Source organism: Sarcophilus harrisii, chromosome 1, assembly GCF_902635505.1.
Source record: "Sarcophilus harrisii chromosome 1, mSarHar1.11, whole genome shotgun sequence".
Taxonomy (NCBI): Eukaryota; Metazoa; Chordata; class Mammalia; order Dasyuromorphia; family Dasyuridae; genus Sarcophilus; species Sarcophilus harrisii.
In genome coordinates, this window is record NC_045426.1 from 689721648 (window position 1) to 689743193 (window position 21546).

The 21546-nt window shown below is 36.3% G+C and overlaps 1 protein-coding gene and 1 pseudogene across 5 annotated transcripts in view; one reads left to right on the plus strand and one right to left on the minus strand.

Moving 5' to 3' along the window:
- HECTD4 (HECT domain E3 ubiquitin protein ligase 4) overlaps nt 1-21546 on the minus strand; it is a 177806-nt gene that overhangs the window by 93141 nt on the left and 63119 nt on the right. For all 4 annotated transcript variants that reach the window (XM_031948613.1, XM_031948612.1, XM_031948611.1 and 1 more), the window contains exons 7-8: nt 14580-14750; nt 12026-12218 (exon numbers count right to left, since the gene is read on the minus strand). In XM_031948613.1, coding sequence (XP_031804473.1) covers nt 12026-12218; nt 14580-14750 — 364 coding nt within the window. The remainder of the gene's footprint in view (nt 1-12025; nt 12219-14579; nt 14751-21546) is intronic.
- LOC100929038 lies at nt 15431-17831 on the plus strand (annotated as a pseudogene). Its single transcript, XR_002769478.2, has one exon. The product of XR_002769478.2 is annotated as an ATP synthase subunit alpha, mitochondrial pseudogene (transcript).

A 21546-nucleotide genomic window follows, 5' to 3' on the forward strand; every position in this document is an offset into this window, starting at 1 on the left:
ATCACTGGGACAAGACTTGAGTAGATTTTATACATGTTAAACTATTTGATATTCATTTTGTTGTAGTGGTAGTAGTATTGGGCAAGGACCTTTGTAGGGTCCTTTAAGGTTTCAGAAGCACTCAACCTACATGATCATAAAATTAGAATATCTGAAGCAAGATTTGAACTTGACTACAGGCCTAACATTCTCATCATTATGTGATTCTACATACATCATGTAATCCAGTGAGTTCTGAATAGAAAATTGGCCAGAAAGATCTTCATCATTGTACTAAATAATGTAATATTTCCTCAGCTATATCTCAGAATAAATTTGTACCTGCAAGATTTATGAAATTCCATTAGATAACTTCTTTTGGGTCATTGACATATTATTAAGAAAAAGATGAGTTTTCTAATTTGAAGACCATAAAATTAACTTTAATCTTCCTGCATACATTGGCAAGACCATGATCTTCAGAGTATTGGAGCTCATTTAGGATCTTCTATACTTACTCGGGCGAGAAATAATGAGAAACTTATTCACTGCATTACAGCTCAGAACCTGCCAGGACTTAAATCATAACTTTTTATTAATAGTCTAGCACTGAAAAAAGCCAGCAGCATTGCCCATAGCAAATACCAGTTCCTTTTCTTGTTTTTTTCTTCCTATGCCACAACAAATGAATTCTGCAACTCATAAATCCAGAAAATAGGTTTTCTTGTGGTTAAGAAACTTTAATTAAAAGAACACATTAGGAACACTGGGAAATTAGTTACTGTGTGGGCACAATGACACTTTTCTCCGTGATATTTTTAATATGTATATTCCAATTAACATGGTGTCAGCTTTCTTCTCTAATAAACACAGAGCTTTAAGATGAAATCCTTTTTTTAAAGCCTACGTGAAAAACCTTCTTCTGATCCTTTCCCTGAAACTGAACTAGAGCTCAACTCTCTCCTGGTTCTGGTCTATGAGTTCAGGTGAAATGTTTTATTCCCAGAGTCAAAGGTTCCTTATTTGCAAAATGAGGACAAGGAAATCTAAACAAATGATACAGAGCTGTTTGGAGGAAAGAATTTTTTCCACTTACAAATAGCTGAGAACTCCTGAGTTTGGCAAGAAAAAATTAGCTCCAGAGGCAGCTAGGTGGATAGAGCAGTGGACAGAGCACAGCCCTGGAGGACCTGAGTTCTAATTTGACTTCAGACACTTAACACTTCCTAGCTGTGTGACCCCGGGCAAGTCACTTGACCCCAATTGCCTTAGCAAAAGAAAAAAAGAAAAAGAAAAAAAATCGCTCAGAATCCTGCCACTGACCCATCCTATCCACGTTAGGTAAGTCACTTAACCTTGATCACATGATCTCTTAAAAATGAAAAAGCTACAGATCAAATGGCAATCGGTCTCAGTGGAGAATGTTTTCATATCAAGAAGTCCCCATAAGAATTAAATTATAGGTAAAGGGGGGAAAGTGCCTACAATCTAAATTGTCTCTTCTAATTCAAATTCACATAACAAACCAAATACAATAGGCATTTCTTTCCCTCTTCCAAATTATAATGGATAGCACTGAAATTTTTAACATTTGAAATTAAGGGGTAATCAAGTATTTCATCTCACATTGCTAATTAACAACTGATTCCCCCCCCCCAATTCTTCTCAGTAGAAATCTATATGTACAAATGAGTAATTTTCATTTATACCATACTTTCTGTACATAATTATTTCTCTTGATCTTGGGTTTTATTATAATTTATTAGTTGATTGGCCATGAAAGAAGGTGGACTGGGAAGGTTATAGAAGATCAAGCGGGGGCCATATCTGTCATGCTATCTACAAAATATTCCAAGACATAGATGAAGGTTTCAAATCTGTCTGAGGCAGATTTAGAAAAGGGCACAGTCAACATCACACCGGAAAAGATAGCATGAATGGGCTAAAATCTGCAGAGAGAAAATGATTCTGAGAAGTTCACAGAAGCATCTAAGACTTGGGATCCAAGTCTGGAAGTTGATATAACCTCCATTCTTGTCAATCTTAACTGGCAAATTCTAAAAGGCCTAACTCTTATAGACCTGATCACCAAAGCAATAAGTCCATGTGGATCTTCTGTAAATAGGACTAATAATGGCAAAATAAAATAGTGAAACAGATATAGCTAAGCCCTCCACAAAAATCCCGATCCACTTTCTCAACTGGGGTATGAAAATGACCCTTAACTATCAATAAATGAAGTTGGGGAAATTAAAGACCTGATACATTTTTTCAAGCTAAGCAAGCTTTGCTTCAAATTCCAGGGACAATGTGGGTCTGTTGTCCCAGGATAAGGAGACTCAATGTCAGAAGTATGGCCAATCCTCTGATAATGAAAATTTAAAAATTAAATGAGAACTCAGTCGTGAGCTTCTGCAATCAGCAAAGCAGAAAGAGAGAGAATGCATTTTCAGATCATCAATAAACATTAAAATAATGCTACTTCTCTATATGTCAGATTTTTATCCAATGTTGGCCCTCTAAACACCAGATTTTTATCCAATGATCACTGAATTGACTAGAGTAAGTGAATTATTTTCAGACTGATAGTCTCACCAGAAATGAAACCATTAGACTAAGAAGTTACAGCTGTTGAAGGCAAATGGGAGGAAGGATAGTTAATAGGTTTGCCCTAAATATGCAGCAGAGTTGGTTTAATTTCTTTGCCCAAGGCCATATCATTACACCGGATACTTGATTTCTTTGACTTATAGTACTCATGATGAGCATAAGTCTTAAAAGAGCCATCATGAAGAGGATGACTACAGTTTATGGAGCACCAGGATGATACACTTTATGGCCCTCCATGAGGATGACAGGATTGTAGGCTACCAATAGGAAGCTGTGAATTAGGGACCACAAGAATGAATGTGGTCTTATGAGCCAATATTTATTGGAGAAGAAAATGCAATTATCTAACAAATCTAGCATGACCCTTAAAACCAAATCAACTTATACATCTGAACTTGGACGCTTCATTGGGAAACTAATCATAGGGATGACAATTTTTAAAAACTGGAAAATATTTTTTTTGGATTGAGAAATTAGAGGTAAGGGACTGCTGGGTTACAAGCCTAATGCAACAAGACATTTTATATATTTCTCAGGGCCTCTCAAACATCTCTAAAAGAGGAATTATGCACAAGAAATAGAGCAATTTCATCTATCTTCATGGTCTAGGACACTAAGAATCTTAACAAAGTAAAGACTCAATGAACTAAAAGCAGAAAAGGCTAATCTCTGAACCTAATGTACTCAGCCTTCTCCCCCATCTCTCACTTTGCTATGACATGGCCAAACAAGCCTACTCGTAAGCTTACAACAGAATTAACATCTAGTCCATCTAGCACTCCTCCCCATGCTGCAGAAAGCCCCAAATGGGAGATCTTTATTCTGGCTAGGACAGTAGCATGGAAACACCAGTTAACACTTATTAAACACCTACTATATGTCAAGCACTGTGCTAAACACTAGGGATACAAAAAGAGGCCAAAAAGAGAGGAGTTCACAATCTAACGGGGGAGACAAGCAAAAAATACGTACAAACAAGCTATATACAGGATAAATCAGAAATAATTAAAATAGGGAAAGCACTAGAATTAAGAGGAAAGGCTTTCTATGGAAAATGAAACCTCAGATGAGACTTAAAAGAAGCCAGGGAAATTAGCAGACAGATACAAATGACTATTCAAAGCATGGTCATGGAGGTAAGCCAGAGAAAATACCTGGTGTCTTGCTTTTAGAAAAACCAGGAGGCCAGTATCTCTGGATCAAAGAGGATGTGTTGAAAAGTAAGATATTAAGGAAGACTGGAAAAGTAGAAGGATAAATTATGAAGGGTCTTGAATGCCAAAAAGAATTCTGTATTTCATGGGGAGAGGGAGAGAAGATAATAGGGAAGCACTGTAGTTTAATGAAGGGAGAATGGATTGGAATGGGGAAGAGATTTAAAGCAGGAAGACGCACCAGCAGGATATTATAATAGTCTAAATAAGGCCTGCATCACCTTACATTTTATCAGTATAAGAATGGTAATTAAATCCATATTTGACTAGATCACCAAGCATGAAGTAGTACAGAAAGAAAAGCGGGTCCAGAAGAGAATCCTGTGGGATAACTGTAATCAAAGGGGAAGGAGTTAGACAGTTTGCAAAAGGAGAATATAAAGAAAAAAGGATGACGTTAACAAAGACCTCAATAATAATTCTTTTAAAAATCAGTTAAAGACCTTCAGCATAAGCAGATAAGTCTTCTGGAACATGGAATCTAGATCAATGAAGAATACAAATGTCTCTGAACAGACTCCAATCCACCCTCCATTCAACCACTAAAGTGATTTTCCTAAGGCTCAGATCCAATCATGGCACCCCCCATCTTTTCCCCTCCTCCCCCTCATTATATTTAAAAAACAACAACAAAAAAAGGAACCTCTGGATTCCCATTGGAGATGGAAACCAACAGCAGGGATGTCCCTGAATGTTTAAAAGAGAAATCAGTATTGTAAAAGCAGAATATATGGCATGTATACAATGTCATACATATGGTATGTATGAGCAAAACAGAAAAACTTGAAGCCACAAAGGGAAGTGTCAGTAGAGAAACAAAAGAGAAAATAACTGACTGGGAATGTAAATACATGGAAGAAGAAAAGCAAAAAAGAAAACACAAAAAGGGAAATAGATTGCCATAGAAGCAAAACATATCAATCCCACCCTTATCCTTCTTGACCTCTTAGTACCTATTGACAAACACAATGGCCTCCCTGCTGTCCCTTACACATGACCTTCCCAATTCTGAGCTGTCCCCCATGGTTAGAACTCTCTCCCCACTCATCTCTATCTCCTGGATTCCCTAGCTTCCTTCAAGTGTCAGTTAAATTCCAGTCTTCTGCAATAAGCCTTTCTCTGCTTAATGTTAGTGCCTTCCCTCTGTTGATTTTCTCCAATAAGTATCTCATATGTTCATAGTTGTTTGCATCTTATTTCTCCGATGGATTATGAGCTCCTTAAGAGCCAGGACTATTTTTTGCCTTTCTTTGTACACTCAGAGGTAAGCATAGTTCCTGACACAAAGTAGGTGCTTAATAAATGCCAGATAACTGATTAATTAGTGTTCTTGCAGATAGGATGTAGAAAGGCAATTAAGGATTATAAACCCATGTGATAAGTCAAAAAACTATGACACCATAATTCAAGAAATTATCCAAGAAAATTGCCCTAATTTTCTGAACACAGAAAGCAAAGTACCAATTGAAAGAATCTACAGATTGCCTCCAGAAAAATAAAAAACAAAAACAAACCCTATGCTGCATACTCCAAGAGATGATATAATAGTTAAATGTTTAACAGTTCTGCTGATAAATAACAAGATCTCCAAGTGATCAGGAGAAGTTTCAAATATAAAGGAAAAGGAATTAAAATAACAAGATTATTCTGCACTCACTAAAACTCACGAGAAAGTAGAATAATGTGTTTTGAAGAGCAAAGGAGCTCAAGATGGAACCCAAAGAAACATACCTTTCTTGAAAATCTGAGTCTGTTAGTGAAAAAGATGGGGCATTCAGTAAAAAAAAAAAAAAAAAAAGGCAGAGATAGAGATGCAACTGAAGCACTTCTAGAAAGAAATTCAGACTTGAACAAATTTTCTTTTAGCTTTTCAACAACCCAAGATGATAGATATATAGAAAACAAGGACAATAACAAATTAACAACAGAGAAATGAAGAGATTTCTTTCTAAAAGTATGAAAGGATTCTAAAAGAACAGAAGCAAACCAAATAGAAATGATATGTAGAAATTGGCCTACACTCTCCTAAAAGTCAATAAATATTTTTGCATGAGAGAATACACTGCAGAATGGATGTACTCATATAAGAAGGGAGAAAGAAGATAAATAAAACAAATATATATGTAATGTGCCTTAAGCAAGTCAATGATAAGAAGTCCTGTACTCTGCAAGAAGCCTATAGGAGAATAAGGAAGCATGGGGAGAGATTAAAACAGGATGAAATAAATAGGGAAGTCTTGTTTCACTGATAGGGCAGGGTATTACTGATACATGTTCCCATTAAAGAAAGATACTTTATGAAAGGAGATCCAAACTTTATAATGAATATAAACTATAGCAATTTGGTGCTTAGGGAGACCACAGGGGAATCAAAGCTCCTAGGGGCAAATTACATCCAGAGAGATGGCAGGCAATACACCCAGGAAGATATCAAGATAAATAGGTAAAAATGGCAATGGGAAGGGCCAAGATTAATAATGATCCTCACAATCAGAGGCATAGAAAAATTTCAACCACAAGATAACCTCGATCACAAGCAAGAACTGACACTTCCATAAATATATATATGGCACCATATCTATAAAACAATATTATAATATAGAAGCTGTTTAGAAGGAATGTAAACTAGGTACCTTCCAAGTATTTAATGATAGGAACTTTACATAAATCTATCAAAAAGGCAAACAAAAAGGAATAATATAGAACTGAACAAACTGTTGGAAAACCAAGAGATAAAACTTTTTAAGTTGGACCACACAGGAATATATATATTTCTAGCACAACATGAAACTTTGACAAAAACTGAACATAATACTAGGTCACAAAATATATTGCAAAATATATTTAAGAAGAGGAGAAATAAAATTTAAAAGGAAGAAATAGTATGTCCTTTACAGATAATTATATAATAAAACTAGTAAACTAGTAATCAGTTCAGAAAAAACAAACAAGATAGATCCGAATGGAGCCTTAACAATGAAATTTTGAATAATGAGTGGGCAAAAAAATAAATAAATAAATAAAACTATAGAAACAATTTATAATTTGGTGGGAAAAAATAATAATGATGAAAAAAACATACCAAAATTTCTGGGATGCAGCTAAAGCAGTCCTCAGGGAAAAAATTATATCCCTACAAACATACATTAACAAAATAGAAAAAGAGAAGATTAATAAAATGAATATGCATTTTAAAAATTAGAAAGTCAACAAATACACCTAAAATAAGCACTAAAGAAATATCAAAAGTTAGAGATAACCTGGAAATGAGAAATAAAACTAAAAGCTGATTCTTTGAAAAGACAAAATTTAAAAAGCTTTTAGTAAATATAATTAAAAAAGAAAAGGGAAGAAAACCAAATTAACAAAACAGCAAACAAGGTAAAAATCACAAAAAGATCAGAACAAGAATTATCAAAACCTACTCTACAATTCTATACTAGCAAAATTGAAAATACAAAAGAAAGAGAAGAATCCTTTCACAAATCTCAAATACCCAAACTAACAGAAAACTAAATAGAGATCTTAAAAAAAAAAATCCAATCTCAGAAAAGAAAACAGAACTAGATCCAAGGGAATTGCCAGAGGGGAAAAACCCTGGGCACTTATCCCCAATTGCTTCACCAAAAAACACACTACATTAATTCACTCAAGAAATCATCTATTGTGTGACCAAGCTGGTACACCAGGAATGCAAAGGGAGTTCACCATTAGAAAAGCAATCAACATAATTAATCGTAATAAAAATAAAAACACCTCAAACTCCACAACTATCTCAATTGATGCAAAAAAAAGCCTTTTATAAAAGTCGAATACTCATTTATGTTATAAATTCTGTAACAAAGTATAGGCAAAGAGAGATGCTTTTATAAATAATATAAAAAGTATTTAAAAATCAACTCCAATATCTTATATAATGTAAAACCTCTAGAATCTCTCCAATAAACATGAAAAAAGCAAGGATCCCACTTTATTTAAAAGCAACAGGTAAAAGAAAGGTAAAAGAAATTAAAAGCATAAAGACAGATAAAAATAGAGATAAAACTCTCCCTACCTATGGCATAATGGTTATATGAACTGATACAAAATGAAGTAAGCAGAACCAGGAGAACATTGTACATTAACAGCAATATTGTGCCATGCTCAACTGTAAATGAAATAGCAATTCTGAGCAATACAATAATCCATAATAATCCAATACAACTTTGAAGGACTTATGATGAAAAATCCTATTCTAACTATTCTCTCTCTCTCTCTCTCTCTCCTCTCTCTTTCCCTTTTCCCTCCCCCCCCTTACTCCTCTTGCAAAATAGCCAATGTTTGGCTTGACTTCACATGCATAATCTATATTAAATTAGTTGCCTTTTCAAAGAAGGGAAAGGGAAGGAAGAATTTTCAATCCAAAATTTTAAAAAACCAAAGTTAAAAATTCTTTTAATTGATAATTAAATTCAATTAAATTGAGTAACTAAGAAAAAATAAGGAGAAAAATAAAATATGCCATATTATTCAACAATAATAAAGAAATTATAATAAGCACATAAAAGAATGATCCAACTCATTAATAATAAGACCAATATAAATTAAAACAACATATATATGCAAAAATAACAAATATGGAAACAGCAGCATTAGAGGGGTTGGAGGGAGAAAGGTTTCTTATTATATTGTTGATGAAGCCATGAATCAGGACATGCATTCTGGACAAGCAATTTGGAATTATGCAAATGAAGTGACTAAAATGTCCATACTCTGACTGAGACTAGGTTTATCCTCCTATATATAATGAAATATTTATAGCAGCATTTTTTGTGATAGCAAGGAGTAGACAACAGCAACAAAAAAAAAAAACCCATCAATTGGGGAATAGCTAAACACATTGTAGTATATGAATGCCAATATGCTATTGCTGTCTCATCAGAAAGGATAAATGTGATGAATATAGAGAATCATCGATAGATAGCTCTACATAAACTGATGTAGGCTGAAATAAATAAGCAGAGCCAAGAAAACAATATACACCTTGAACTACAACAAAGTAAATGGAAAGAACCACCAAAAAAAAATCAAAAATAAATGCTGCAAAATTATCAAGTATGGCTTGAAAGAATGAGAGAAGGCATTTCTACCACATTCCTCTGCAGAGAAAAGACATTCATAAATGTACATTGCACATATTTTCAGGCTTTTTTGACTAACCAGTTTTGCTGATTTCTTCCCTTTTTTGACTTAAAAAAGAAAAAAGTCAAAAAACATCAATAAAAACATTTAAAATAAAAGCAATAAGGAAACTATTGATTTTTTTAAAAAAGGGAAATGGCCAAAGGAAAACTTGCCTCTATCACATTTCCTGTAGCTTAGAAGAGTTACAATCTTCACAATGTAAAGGCCCAGAAATCACTTCTGCCAGAAAATGCAAATGCACCAAATGGAAAGATACAATGAAAAAAGGTAGCACCTTTTTAAAATATAAAACCACGTGTAAAACATGATGCAAAATATTACCTCACAAAATGGAAAAAGGCTAAGGAAGTGAAAAGAAAGATATACAACAAAACTTGGTATAAGACGCAATGTAGCAGGACCATCCTAAGAGCACATATAATCAAATCTGGAAGGAATGGAATATATGCCAGTATTTCTATAATCCCCTTTTTGTCAGAGGTGACAATGGAATCAGAATATTTTGTTTCTCACACTTCAATGTGACACTAGCAGAAATGTCAATAAAGAATTGATCAGACCAAATGCATGCAGAAGAAACTAATAATGGAGGAAATAGGATTTTGAAAGCATTAAGGATTGATTCTCAAGATATCTCAAGGAGATAGCAAATAGCTATAAAAAATGATAAGCAACATTATAACATTCCCTCAAAGATGATCTAGCCTTCCTAGAAATGGGAAGTTCTAATATTTTTAGGTCTATTTGCTCTCTCTGATCAATAAAGTCAGAAGTGATATCAAATCCAAAGAGTCTCAGAGGTAGAAGAGAGCTCAAAAGACATCTTCTATAGTAGTTTGACAAGTAGTTATCAAGGTTCAAATTGAAGTTATCTATTAAATGAGGGAAAACCTAAGGCAGTCCATTCCAAATCTGGCCAGTTCTAACTGTTGTGAAGTTTTCCCTTATATCAAATCAAAAGCTTCCTATGCAGCTTCTACCCATTTGTCTTAGGTTTTACCTTCAGAGTCAAGAAAAAAAATCAATCCTGCTTTCATATGACAACCCTCCTGTCAAAGACATGAAGGCAGTTATCATAATCTTGTCACCAGGGGGAGTGGTGAGGATCAAATGAGATAATATTTGCAAGAGCTTTGGAAATATTAATTACTTTATACATGCCATTATTAGTTATCTTCTTCAAATTTAATGTTCTAGTTCCTTCAAACAAGTTTCCATTCTCTTAACCAATCAGAGATATAATTCTGTTCAATGATCTTCTGGTTACCAAAATCAACCAAGGCATAAAACCAGAAGATACTGAACAGAGATTAAGAGTAACACAGTAATTCTGGAATAAAGTCCAAAAGAAAGCAAGATTCCCTTTAAACTGGTAAGTATTTCAAATGCTTATTGTGCTGGTTATATCAAAGCCACCAGGTGCTGTAGATCTTCTTCAATGAGATCTATAAGCACTCAAAATATCCTGGCCTGATATCTCCAGAGGAAATAAATAAATGGATATCCATTGTTCATGTTGTGATATGTAACTGGCTGGACAGTCCATTGAGCCATTCCATCAGTACATTTATCTTGTACTACAATGAACTGGATCTAGAATTGAATTGGAGTAAGAGAATGGGATGGACTGTACTTGGAAAATTATGTTTTGTTTTTGACAGTTCTCTTGTTACTTTGTCACTGATCTCAATATGGCTACATCACATGGGATATCACAATTTTGGGAAGCAAAATTACAAAATTCAACATGGAGAGGCAACAAAATTTTGGTAAAATACAATAATCATTAGTATCATATTCAACTAATTTATTAATAAGCACAAATAAAGCACCTAATAGACGAGGCACTGTCCTAAGGAGCTGTAGATACAAGAAGTAAGTGAAATAGTCAATGTTGTACAAAAACAAGCACACTAATGTCCTGAAGATAGAGCCTGGAATTGCTTCAACTCTTCTGGAAAGCAGTTCAAATGTCCACACCTTTTGACCACAAGATAAGCTCCATATTTTTGTTGCTCAGTTTTTTTCAATCCTATCCAACTCTTCATGACCCCATTTAGGGTTTTCATGGCAAATATGCTGCAGTGGTTTGCCATTTTCTTCTTCAATTTATTTTACAAATGAGGAATGTCTAAACAAAATCTGGTACATGAATGTAACAGACTATGTGTTACAAAAAATGATGAATATGATGAATATTAGAGGGCAAGAGGAAGGTTTCTAGAAACTAACACCAATGAAGCAAGTAGAGCCAGGAAAACAACATATAAATGACTACAACATTAAGTCAAGGATCAACAACAACAAACTGTGAAATTACTATGACTAACTCAGCTCTCAAGAACAGGGAGAATAAGGTACCTTTATAGGCTATGTCAGATTTTTTTGATATACTGGTTGGTTCAATTGTTTCTTCTCTGATCCAGTGATGCTGGCCTCCCTGCTGCTCCTCACACATGACATTCCATCTCCTGACTGGGCACTTTCATGGGCTGTCTTCAATAACTGGAATTCTCCCTCCTAATTCCTAGCTGCAGGTTTTCCTGGCTTCCTTCAAATCTCTGTTAGGTCCCACATTCATTAGTCCTTCTTATTTTAGTGTTTTCCTCCTTCTAAGAATACCCCAAAGTAACCTTTCTGTATCTTGTTACCACATAGTTGTCTCCATGTTGTCTCCCTATTTGACTGAGACTCGTTCCTTGAGAGCAGGGATTTTTCTTGCCTTTCTTTGTACCCCTAGCATTCACCACGCTGCCTGGCACAATGTAGGAACTTAATAAATGCTTGTTGTTTGATTGGTTTTGTGGAAAGCGAGAAGGGAAGGAACATACTTGAACATATAGAAAAGGTAAAAACAAGCCATCAACAACAACAAAAATTTTTAAAAACAGAGTCAGTTCCTACCCTCAAGTAACTTACGTCTACTGGAAGTAGTTTTAGTTTTTAGAGCTACAAGAAAACATATTTGAATGGAGATTGATGGAATAAATAAGAGTGCATCATGTTGGATAAGTTGATTTGTGGAATGAACATCATACCTGCTTGGTCTTCCTTCAGTGTGTTGGAGATGGTAGAGCCAGTTAGGGCTGCCAGTGTTGCTGATGGAGAAGCTCTGTACCGTGAAAGTCTACTCAGAAGCATCTCATTAATGCTTTTGGCAGACTCACCCTCTTTCCTCATTAGTATTATGCGCTCCTGGAGAGGGCTGGCTACACACATACCATTTTCAACCTATTCAAAAGAAGATTGCCCTTAGATAATGTTTAAAATACCATTTTCAGCTCATCTCAATTTATTTATCAAAGTATTCTCTTCCATTTGATAACATCACAAAAGTAGTTATTTCTGAACATGGGATTTGAAATGTTTAAATATTGTTTAAATGTTTATTTGTTGTCAAATATTGTTGAAATGTTTAAATCTTACAAAACACACCATAAACAATCTGGGCTCAATAGAAACTTTTAAGAACAAAGAATCATGATTAAAAAAAATTGAGAATATTCCTTTTGTTCTCTGATACAAAGTGATTCTAGATTTCACATTTACTAAGTGAAGATCAATTAGTTCTATTGGAATGTAATTGATAAACATTTTACACACAAGTGCCTACAACTGGTACCTTCTGATTAAAATAATGTATCCCCAGAAAGAACAACTGAAAATCTCAGAGATAAATAACAGATACAAAACAGAAATAAATCTTAGAGATAAATAAGCAGTAGCATAGGATGGAATATGCATGCCTGCATGGGTTGGGAAGGAACTGGGAGGAAGAGGGAGGGAAATGATCACTTCTTAAATTTAATAATAAAAATGTTGCTGCCTCCTCCTCCTCCATAGGTTCACACACAGCCACTATGAAGGGAACAGGTCTATGCAAAAAGGCTGTCCTCAGGTCCCAGAGCACATTCAGAGACATACAAGAATGAAGAAGGATAGGCACCTTTAGGGTCAGGCATTCCTGATTAGTCAGCATGGTTAGATAAATGAAATCAAGAGGGTGGAAAGATTTCTCATTTTGATAGATCCCCCTATCTAGGTGATCTAGCTAGACTTAAGCATATACAAAACTAAAAGACTGCAGAAACACCTTGGAATCAGATCTGATTTTAAATCATGTCTCTGAGATACACAGACCATGTAAATTAAAGGCAAAAGCATTTAACTCCCCAGAGCCCCAAGCAACTATTAAGACCAAAAATTACAGAACAGATGCAAAATGAACTGACAGAGGGAGCATCTGCAACAAAAGTCCTCCCCTAGAGATCTACAACTATACAGGCATACACAGCCATACACTACGACTTCTAGGATCAACTATGAACTCTTTTGTGTGGCCCCTAAAGCCTTTCACAGTCTGATGCCTTGGACTAGGTTTCAGTCTTCTCTTCTGACTTATCTCCCACCTTCCGTGACACTGGCCTCTTTGCTGCTGTTTGGCTCCTGGCTTTTTTTATTGGCTGTCCTCCTTTTTAGAACTCTCTTCTTCCTTATTTCTGCCTCCTCCAGATCTCAGACCAGATTCCACCTTCTGCAAGAACCCTTTCTCTGTCCTTCTTAGCCTAAGTGACTCCCCTAAGATGATCCCCAATTTATCCGGAATAGATCTTATCTGTACATAAATCTTTGCATGCTACCTCCCTGATTAGATCTTGTACTCCTTGAAAGTAGAAACTGGCTGTTTTTTGTTTTTTTTGTTTTGACACAATGTCTGACAGTGAAATGGTGATTAAAAAAAGATTTGAGACACAGTTTCTGGATAATTTAATAATTTTAATTTATTTTTAAAAAGATGGTTACTTGGGGCAGCTAGTTGTTGGAGTGGATAGAGCACTAGCCCTGAAGTCAGGATTGCCTGAGTTCAAATCTGGCCTCAGACCCTTAACTCTTCCCAGCTATGTGACCCCTGGGCAAGTCACTTAACCCCAATTGCCTCACCCCTTAAAAAAGATGGTTATTTGACCATTTCTCTTAGACCAAAGTTCCCTAATAGTGATTTATATGCCCTTCAAAGCATAAGCATTCCTAAGGAGTGTCAATTAATTCTGACTGATTAACACAATGGGAAGTAGGCTATATTAAAATGAGGGTCTTGGGGTATGTAACAGATCATTGAAATCTTGATCAAAGAGACATCAATTTCCATGTCAACTGCCTCACAAGGGGGAAAATGCACATTTTTTCAGATTTAGAATTTCTCTTATTCTTTTTTTATATTTTGGCCTGGGTAAATCTTTTAGTGAGATCTCACATTGCTAATTGGATGAGGAAGTAGATAAGAGGAAAAACCTTGGTTCTGATTCAATAATCAGTTATCAAATGATAAATAATTCATTTTTCATAAATACTTTCTGATCATACACATACCTACACACGTGAGCATATATGCACACACACACAAATGCACATGCAAGGACACTCATGACACAATGACTAATCTCCATACTTTGGCTCATACTAGCAGCTTTAGAAAGATTTACAGAAGAGCAATCATAGTTTATACATTCTACAATCTTAGCATATTTACGTTACCAAATTGCAATTGAATATTAATGGAGAATTCTTAACAATGCAAAAGGTTAAACTTACTATGAGTTCAAAAATATCCATAAAAACTGAATGTCCTTTTGGTGTTTTCTCATTTAAACTTGCAGGAGACCAAATCCAATAGAAATAAGTACCATCTGAAGAAAGATGCACAGTGCTCATGGTGCTGCCAATAGGAAAATGGTTTGCTGGCATTGGCACAATCTGACATACCTAGAGTATAGAAGAAAAAAAAGGTCATGGTAGCAGAGAGTCAGATTTAGACTTAATGCAAAGAAAAACTTCTTGATGAGACCCACACAAAACTAGAAGGGTGGCTTGGGAGGTGGAAGGAAAAGGCCTTCCAGAAATGGCTTGGATGGCCTCTTGTTGGGTAAGTAGTAGGAAGTACTCCTTTTCAGGGAGAGGTAGAACTAGGGAGCTACCAAGATTTCTTCCAACTCTGTAATTCTGTGATTCTGTGATCCTGTGATCCTGTGACAGGAGGACACTGAATTTAACACTGTTCTTTTTGCCAAGTACAATAACTTTTGGCTTAGGAAGAACAGAACAAAAATGGATGACGTGGAGTTTAAAATCAAACATAGAGGAGGAGAAAGTAAGAAAACACCTCCTTGACCTAAATGAATTCAAGTCATGTGATCTGTCGGAACTGTATCTCCAAGTACCAGAAGAAATGGCAGATGGTGAATATTAAGCTACTGTCAGAGACCTTTAACAAGATTTTTTAAAAACTATGGAAAATAGGAAAGACACTTCAGGTGTGGAAACAAGCAAATATTTCTCTAATTTTCAAAAAAGGGAAGAGAGGAGAGTCTATGAACTATGTAAATGGTGAGCTAAAGTTCAATTGTTGACAAAGTTCTAGAATGTACTATTAAAGGTATGGTCTGTAACCATTTAGAAATGAAAGTACAATCAACCCAGAGGCAGGGGCTATACAGGAGTGCTGATAAGGAGCTACAAAGATGCTCTCCATAAGAGTAGCCATGGGCCTGGCCCATCCCTTCCTCTGCCAAGCCAGGCTACTCTCCAAAAATACCCTGGGGACAACCTTTATTGCAGTAAGGAACATCCATACTTCTAAGCCTTCCAAGATACTTTCTCTCTTTGAATCAAAAGTTCTGGAAAATGAGCCCGAAATTCTTCCTCCTATTGACCTTCAAGAAGCTGGGCGTGTCCTGACTATTGGTGATGGTATTGCCCGTGTACATGGATTAAAGAATGTTCAAGCAGAAGAAATGGTGGAATTTTCTTCAGGCATAAAAGGGATGTCCCTCAACCTGGAACCTGACAATGTCGGTATTGTTGTATTTGGAAATGACAAACTCATTAAGGAAGGAGATATTGTAAAGAGGACAGGAGCCATTGTAGATGTTCCAGTTGGTGAGGAGTTGCTGGGCCGTGTTGTAGATGCTCTGGGCAATCCTATTGACGGAAAGGGTCCAACTAAAGTCAAAGAACGTAGAAGAGTTGGTCTGAAAGCTCCTGGAATCATTCCCAGAATTTCCGTGTGTGAACCTATGCAAACTGGCATTAAAGCCGTCGACAGTTTGGTACCAATTGGCCGTGGTCAGCGGGAGCTGATTATTGGTGATAGACAGACTGGAAAAACATCAATTGCCATTGCAACAATCATTAACCAGAAACGCTTTAATGATGGAACTGATGAAAATAAGAAGTTATATTGTATCTATGTAGCTATTGGTCAAAAAAGATCCACTGTTGCCCAACTGGTAAAGAGACTTTCAGATGCAGGTGCCATGGACTACACCATAGTGGTTTCAGCCACTGCTTCTGATGCTGCCCCGCTTCAGTACCTGGCGCCTTATTCTGGCTGCTCAATGGGAGAGTATTTCCGGGACAGTGGGAAACACGCTCTAATAATCTATGATGACTTATCCAAGCAGGCAGTTGCCTACCGTCAAATGTCTCTGCTGCTCCGTCGCCCACCTGGTCGGGAAGCTTACCCTGGTGACGTCTTCTACCTACACTCCCGTTTGCTAGAGAGATCGGCTAAAATGAGCAGCACTTTTGGTGGCGGCTCCTTAACTGCCTTACCAGTCATTGAAACACAAGCTGGGGATGTATCTGCTTATATTCCCACCAATGTCATCTCCATCACCGACGGACAGATCTTTCTAGAAACAGAACTGTTCTACAAAGGTATTCGCCCTGCCATTAATGTTGGTCTGTCTGTGTCTCGAGTTGGGTCTGCTGCTCAAACCAAGGCCATGAAACAGGTGGCAAGCACAATGAAGCTAGAGCTGGCTCAGTACCGTGAAGTAGCTGCTTTTGCTCAGTTTGGCACTGATCTAGACCCTGCAACTCAACAATTGCTGAATCGTGGAATACGGCTAACTGAGTTGTTAAAACAAGCCCAATATGCTCCCATGGCAATTGAAGAACAGGTGACAGTCATCTATGCTGGTGTAAGAGGATATCTTGACAAAATGGATCCCATTAACATCACCAAATTTGAACGTACTTTTTTAGCTCATGTAATTGAGAGCCACCAGGCCCTCTTGAATTGCATCAAAAGTGATGGAATGATCTCGGAAGAATCTGAGAAGAAGTTGAAAAAAGTTGTCAACAGCTTCTTGGCTGAATTTAAAGGTTAAATTCCCAAAGATGTGTACAACATGCAGTTTGGTTCTGTCACAATTTCTTCTACTGATTCAGTCCTATTCAATATAGAACTTAAATTATGCACTCATGCACCCAATATACAAAAACTGATTTCTAAAAAATCAGGGCTCATTAAGAACCAACATTTCTTTATGAAAAACACGTAACAGCAAACTACTGTATTTTGTATATACTTACAAGTATTTTGACATACTTAGAAAATTGGTTAGGACAGCATCATGAATAAGGTACATTTAGATTGTTAGCAAAATTTGACAAAATAGCTCATGTTTTGCTTGTTGATGAGAGAGAAACAGTGAGTCAGACTAGAAAGGAATGTAGTGACATTGATCTAAGGCCAGAAGAACAAGCAGATCTAAAGAATCATCTAAACGGGTTGATATAAACTTGCATAGAGATCTCCAAAAATTTTGTCTTTAGATCTGTGCTGTTCAACATTCTTAGCAATGATTTGAAAATACAAATGGCATGCTCAGTAATCCACAAGCATATTATTAACTTGTAGTGTATCAAGCATTAGGGATTTTTTTTTAAAGGAAGACAATCACTTTTCTCAAGGAGCTTATTTTATTGGTGGTGAATGAGTGCTAAGAAACTAGGAGGAATAGCTAATGTGTGATATGACAGAGGCAAACTCCCCAAAATTCATGACAACTAGAAAAATGGGGCTGCATCTATAAAACAAAATGTAATAGGAAGTCTTCTGCTTGGATTAAAAAAAAATGGGAAAGGCATGGCTCAGTAAAATTCTATGTGAAAAATATGGAAGTTTTAATGGTCTACAAGCTCATTATGAATCAACACTGTGATAAGTGAAGGTGAAGATCAACTGAGGTAGATGATTACAATAGGATGGGAACTGGAGACCAGGATATGTGAAGTTCAGGTGAAAGAACTTATTGTGTTTGACTTGGAAAAAAGAACACTTAGGGAGAACAAATTAGCTGTCTTCAAGCTACATATGGAAGACTTGTCCTGGTTAGTCCCAGAGGACACAATGTGTGGAAGGTCTATGCAGACAAATTTAATCTCAAATTAAATTTTAATAAGGGGATAATCTCCCAACAATTTAGAGCTGTTCAAAAGCATAATAGGCTATTTTGGGAGGAAGTTGGTTCTATTACTGGGAGGTCTTCAAATGAGGTTTAATAATCACTTGTTAAGGATATCATATTCTAGGATTGGTACAAGTTAAAAAGTTAAATCCTGTAAAGATATTGAAGGAATCTAAGAAAAACTTAACAGAAAGAGAAAAGAACCAGGAGAGAGCAGAATCATGGAAGCCAAGGAAAGAGATAATACTAAAAAGAAAAGGATATTCAATAATGTCAAATGCTGTGAAAAGGTCAATGAGGATGAGGCCTGAGAAAGACCCAATGAATTTACCAATAGAGACTGTTGGTGAACTTATTATGAGAGCAGCAGAGTATAGGGAAGAGAGATCATATTGCAGCACACTGAGGTAAATGTAAATAAGCAGAAACTGCAAAGACAAACTACTCTTTCTAGAAGTTCAGTAGTAAAAAAGGGACAGCTAGGTGACACAATGGGTAGAACACAGGCCCTAAAGTCAGGAGGACCTGAGTTCAAATGCGGCCTCAACACTTAAGACTTACTAGTATGTAATTGTGGCCAAGTCATTTAACCCCAATTGCTTAAAAAAATAGAAAAGAAAGAAAAAAGGAAAGATCCAATAATCACATGATGGTGGTGAGGAGAACAAGACAAAGGGAAAATTTCTTTAGAATAGGAAAATTCCAAGTATCTCTTTAAGTAAAGGAGGAGGTGCCAGAAGAAAATGAGGGGCTAAATATGGCAGAGAGAAGGAATGATTAGATTTTCAAAGTTACAGGGTCAGAAAGTCAAGGGCTACATTCAGCAACATGGACAACTATATCATCTGCTGAGATGAAAGTAAGGGGGAGAAGGTGGATAAAAACAGACAGGTTGTGAAGTGTGGATGATGACAGAGGAAGTTGTAGATGGTCTCAATCTAGCCAGGTGAAGTAGAAAATGAAGTCTATAACAGAGAAACTGGGTATTGAAGAAAAAAAAGTAAGTTAGGAAAACATGAGGAACATAATTTATATATCTAAACAAATTCAAATTGCTTTCAATGCATATATGCACTCAGGAACCTCATGGCTCTATTTCACTGAAAGATTACAAAAACTAAACTGGTAGGAATTAATAAATGTTTCTTGACTGACTCCCATGTTGTCATGTTCCAAGACTGCTAAGCATTTTTTAACTTGAAGCTTTTGGAGCTCTGTTTCTAATAACTATAATAATAATAATGTATGGATATAATATAATAGTGAATCTCACAGAGCTATTTTAGCTCTCAGAAATAAGATGAAAATGATCTTTCCAGCAGCAGCAATGAGATAAAGCTAGTAAAACCAATAAAAGAGAATCTGACATAAATATGAGGGTCTATCAAAAAAAGAGGATGCTAATCTTCCCCTTTAAAGTGCCAATTAAGAATATAAGGAATCATTTGTGGGAACTTCCCTAATTTCCAAAATATAATCAAAATTTTAAAAAGGAAACTTTCTAAAATAAGAATAAGTATATAGAGATCTTAAAAGCTAAAATCATGATGTCAAGTTACAATGGGGAAAACTCCTTATTGAGAGATGTTTTCAAGGCAAACAAGTCTTCCAAAACATTTATACTTTAATTAAATGCTTTCACAGTACCAAGATATAGATAAAATTTCAAGTGGTCATTGCTCTCTAGAGGTACACTTACTTTATGAGATGGGAAAAACAGGTTTCTTCTTTGGTGCGGGAGACAACACGTAAATAGCTGGGAATATACAAATATACAAAGGAGATGGAAGGCAATAGAGGACAAAGCACTAGCAGCTGGGAGGACTGGGAAAGTCCTCCTGAAGAAGACAGTTCTGGAATTGAATTTTTTTTTTTTTCCTGAGGCAATTGGGGTTAAGTGACTTGCCAGGGTCACATAGCCAGGAAATGTTACGTGTCTGAGGTCAAATTTGAACTCAGGTCCTCTTGACTTCAGGGTTGGTACTTTATCCACTGCACCACCTAGCTGCCCCACTTGAACTGAATCTTGAAAGAAGTCAAGAAAACCAGGAATTGGAGGTGAGGGGCATAGCCTTTCAGGTCTGTGGGAGAACCACTGCAAAGGCACAGAGAGAAGACAGGGTATTAGGTTCAAGGAAGTATTGTTAGAGGGGAGCAAAGCATCACAAAGGCCAAATAGAGAATTTGGTATCTGTATCTGATCTTGGCGGTAAGAGAGAGCCAATAGTTTGAACTGTGCATGTGGATGGAGATGGGGAAGTCATGGTCAGACTTGCACTTTAGGAAAACCACTTTGACAGCTGAGAGGAAGAGAGATGAGAGAAGAGTGAGATATGAGGCAAGGAGTCCAGTCAAAAGGCTACTGTAATAATCCAGGCAAGAACTCATATTTAGGGGCTGAAGCAGAGTTGTGGCTATGGAAACAGCAAGAGGTAGATATATACAGGAAGTGTTATGAAGATCTGACAAAGAGGCAGGATGACATTAAAGTTGTATATCTGAATGACTGGAGATGGTGACACCCTTAAAAAGTAAAAGGGAATTTTGTAAAAGATAAGGGTAAGGGTAGTGGACTCTGTTTTGGAAATGTTGAATTTGTCATGCCTGTGGGAGATCAAATTCAAAATGTCCAAGAGGCAGTTAGAGAGGCATGACTGCAGGTCAGGAGAGACTAGGTTGTATATAGAGATCTGGGAATCAGCAACATAGAGATAAAGGCCCTGGGGAACCGATGAGCCACGGGAGCTGCTGAGATCACCAAATAAGAGAGTATAGAGCAAAGAGAGAAAAGTTCAGAACAAAACTTTTGGGAATGCCCAAGAAAGAAGAAAGAGCAGTTAAAGCAGGTATGAGAAAAACTAGAAGAGAGCAGCATCATGAAAACCGAGTAGCTCAAAGAAGAAAGTGATCAATAAGGTCAAGAGACAGAGAGGTCAAGAAGAATGAGGACTGAGAAAAGACCATTAGATTTGGCAATGAGATCACTGAATAACATGAAAAAGGCAGTTTTAGGATTGTTTTGATTCAATTACTGGAAATAAATTTTAAGGATGCTATTAAAAGGGGGAAAAGCTTAGCTGTACAGAGATATTTATACGGGTACTATCTATAATGGGGAGCCACTTAACTGTCCAATGGTTAGGGACTGGCTAAACAAACTATCACATCTATGCAATACAATAATATGCTATCCTTAAAAGTGACAAATATAACAATTACAGAGAAATATAAAACATCATATGAAATAATGGGAAACAATGAAAAAAACCTAGAAAACAACTGATATGGACTAATACTAGTAGAAA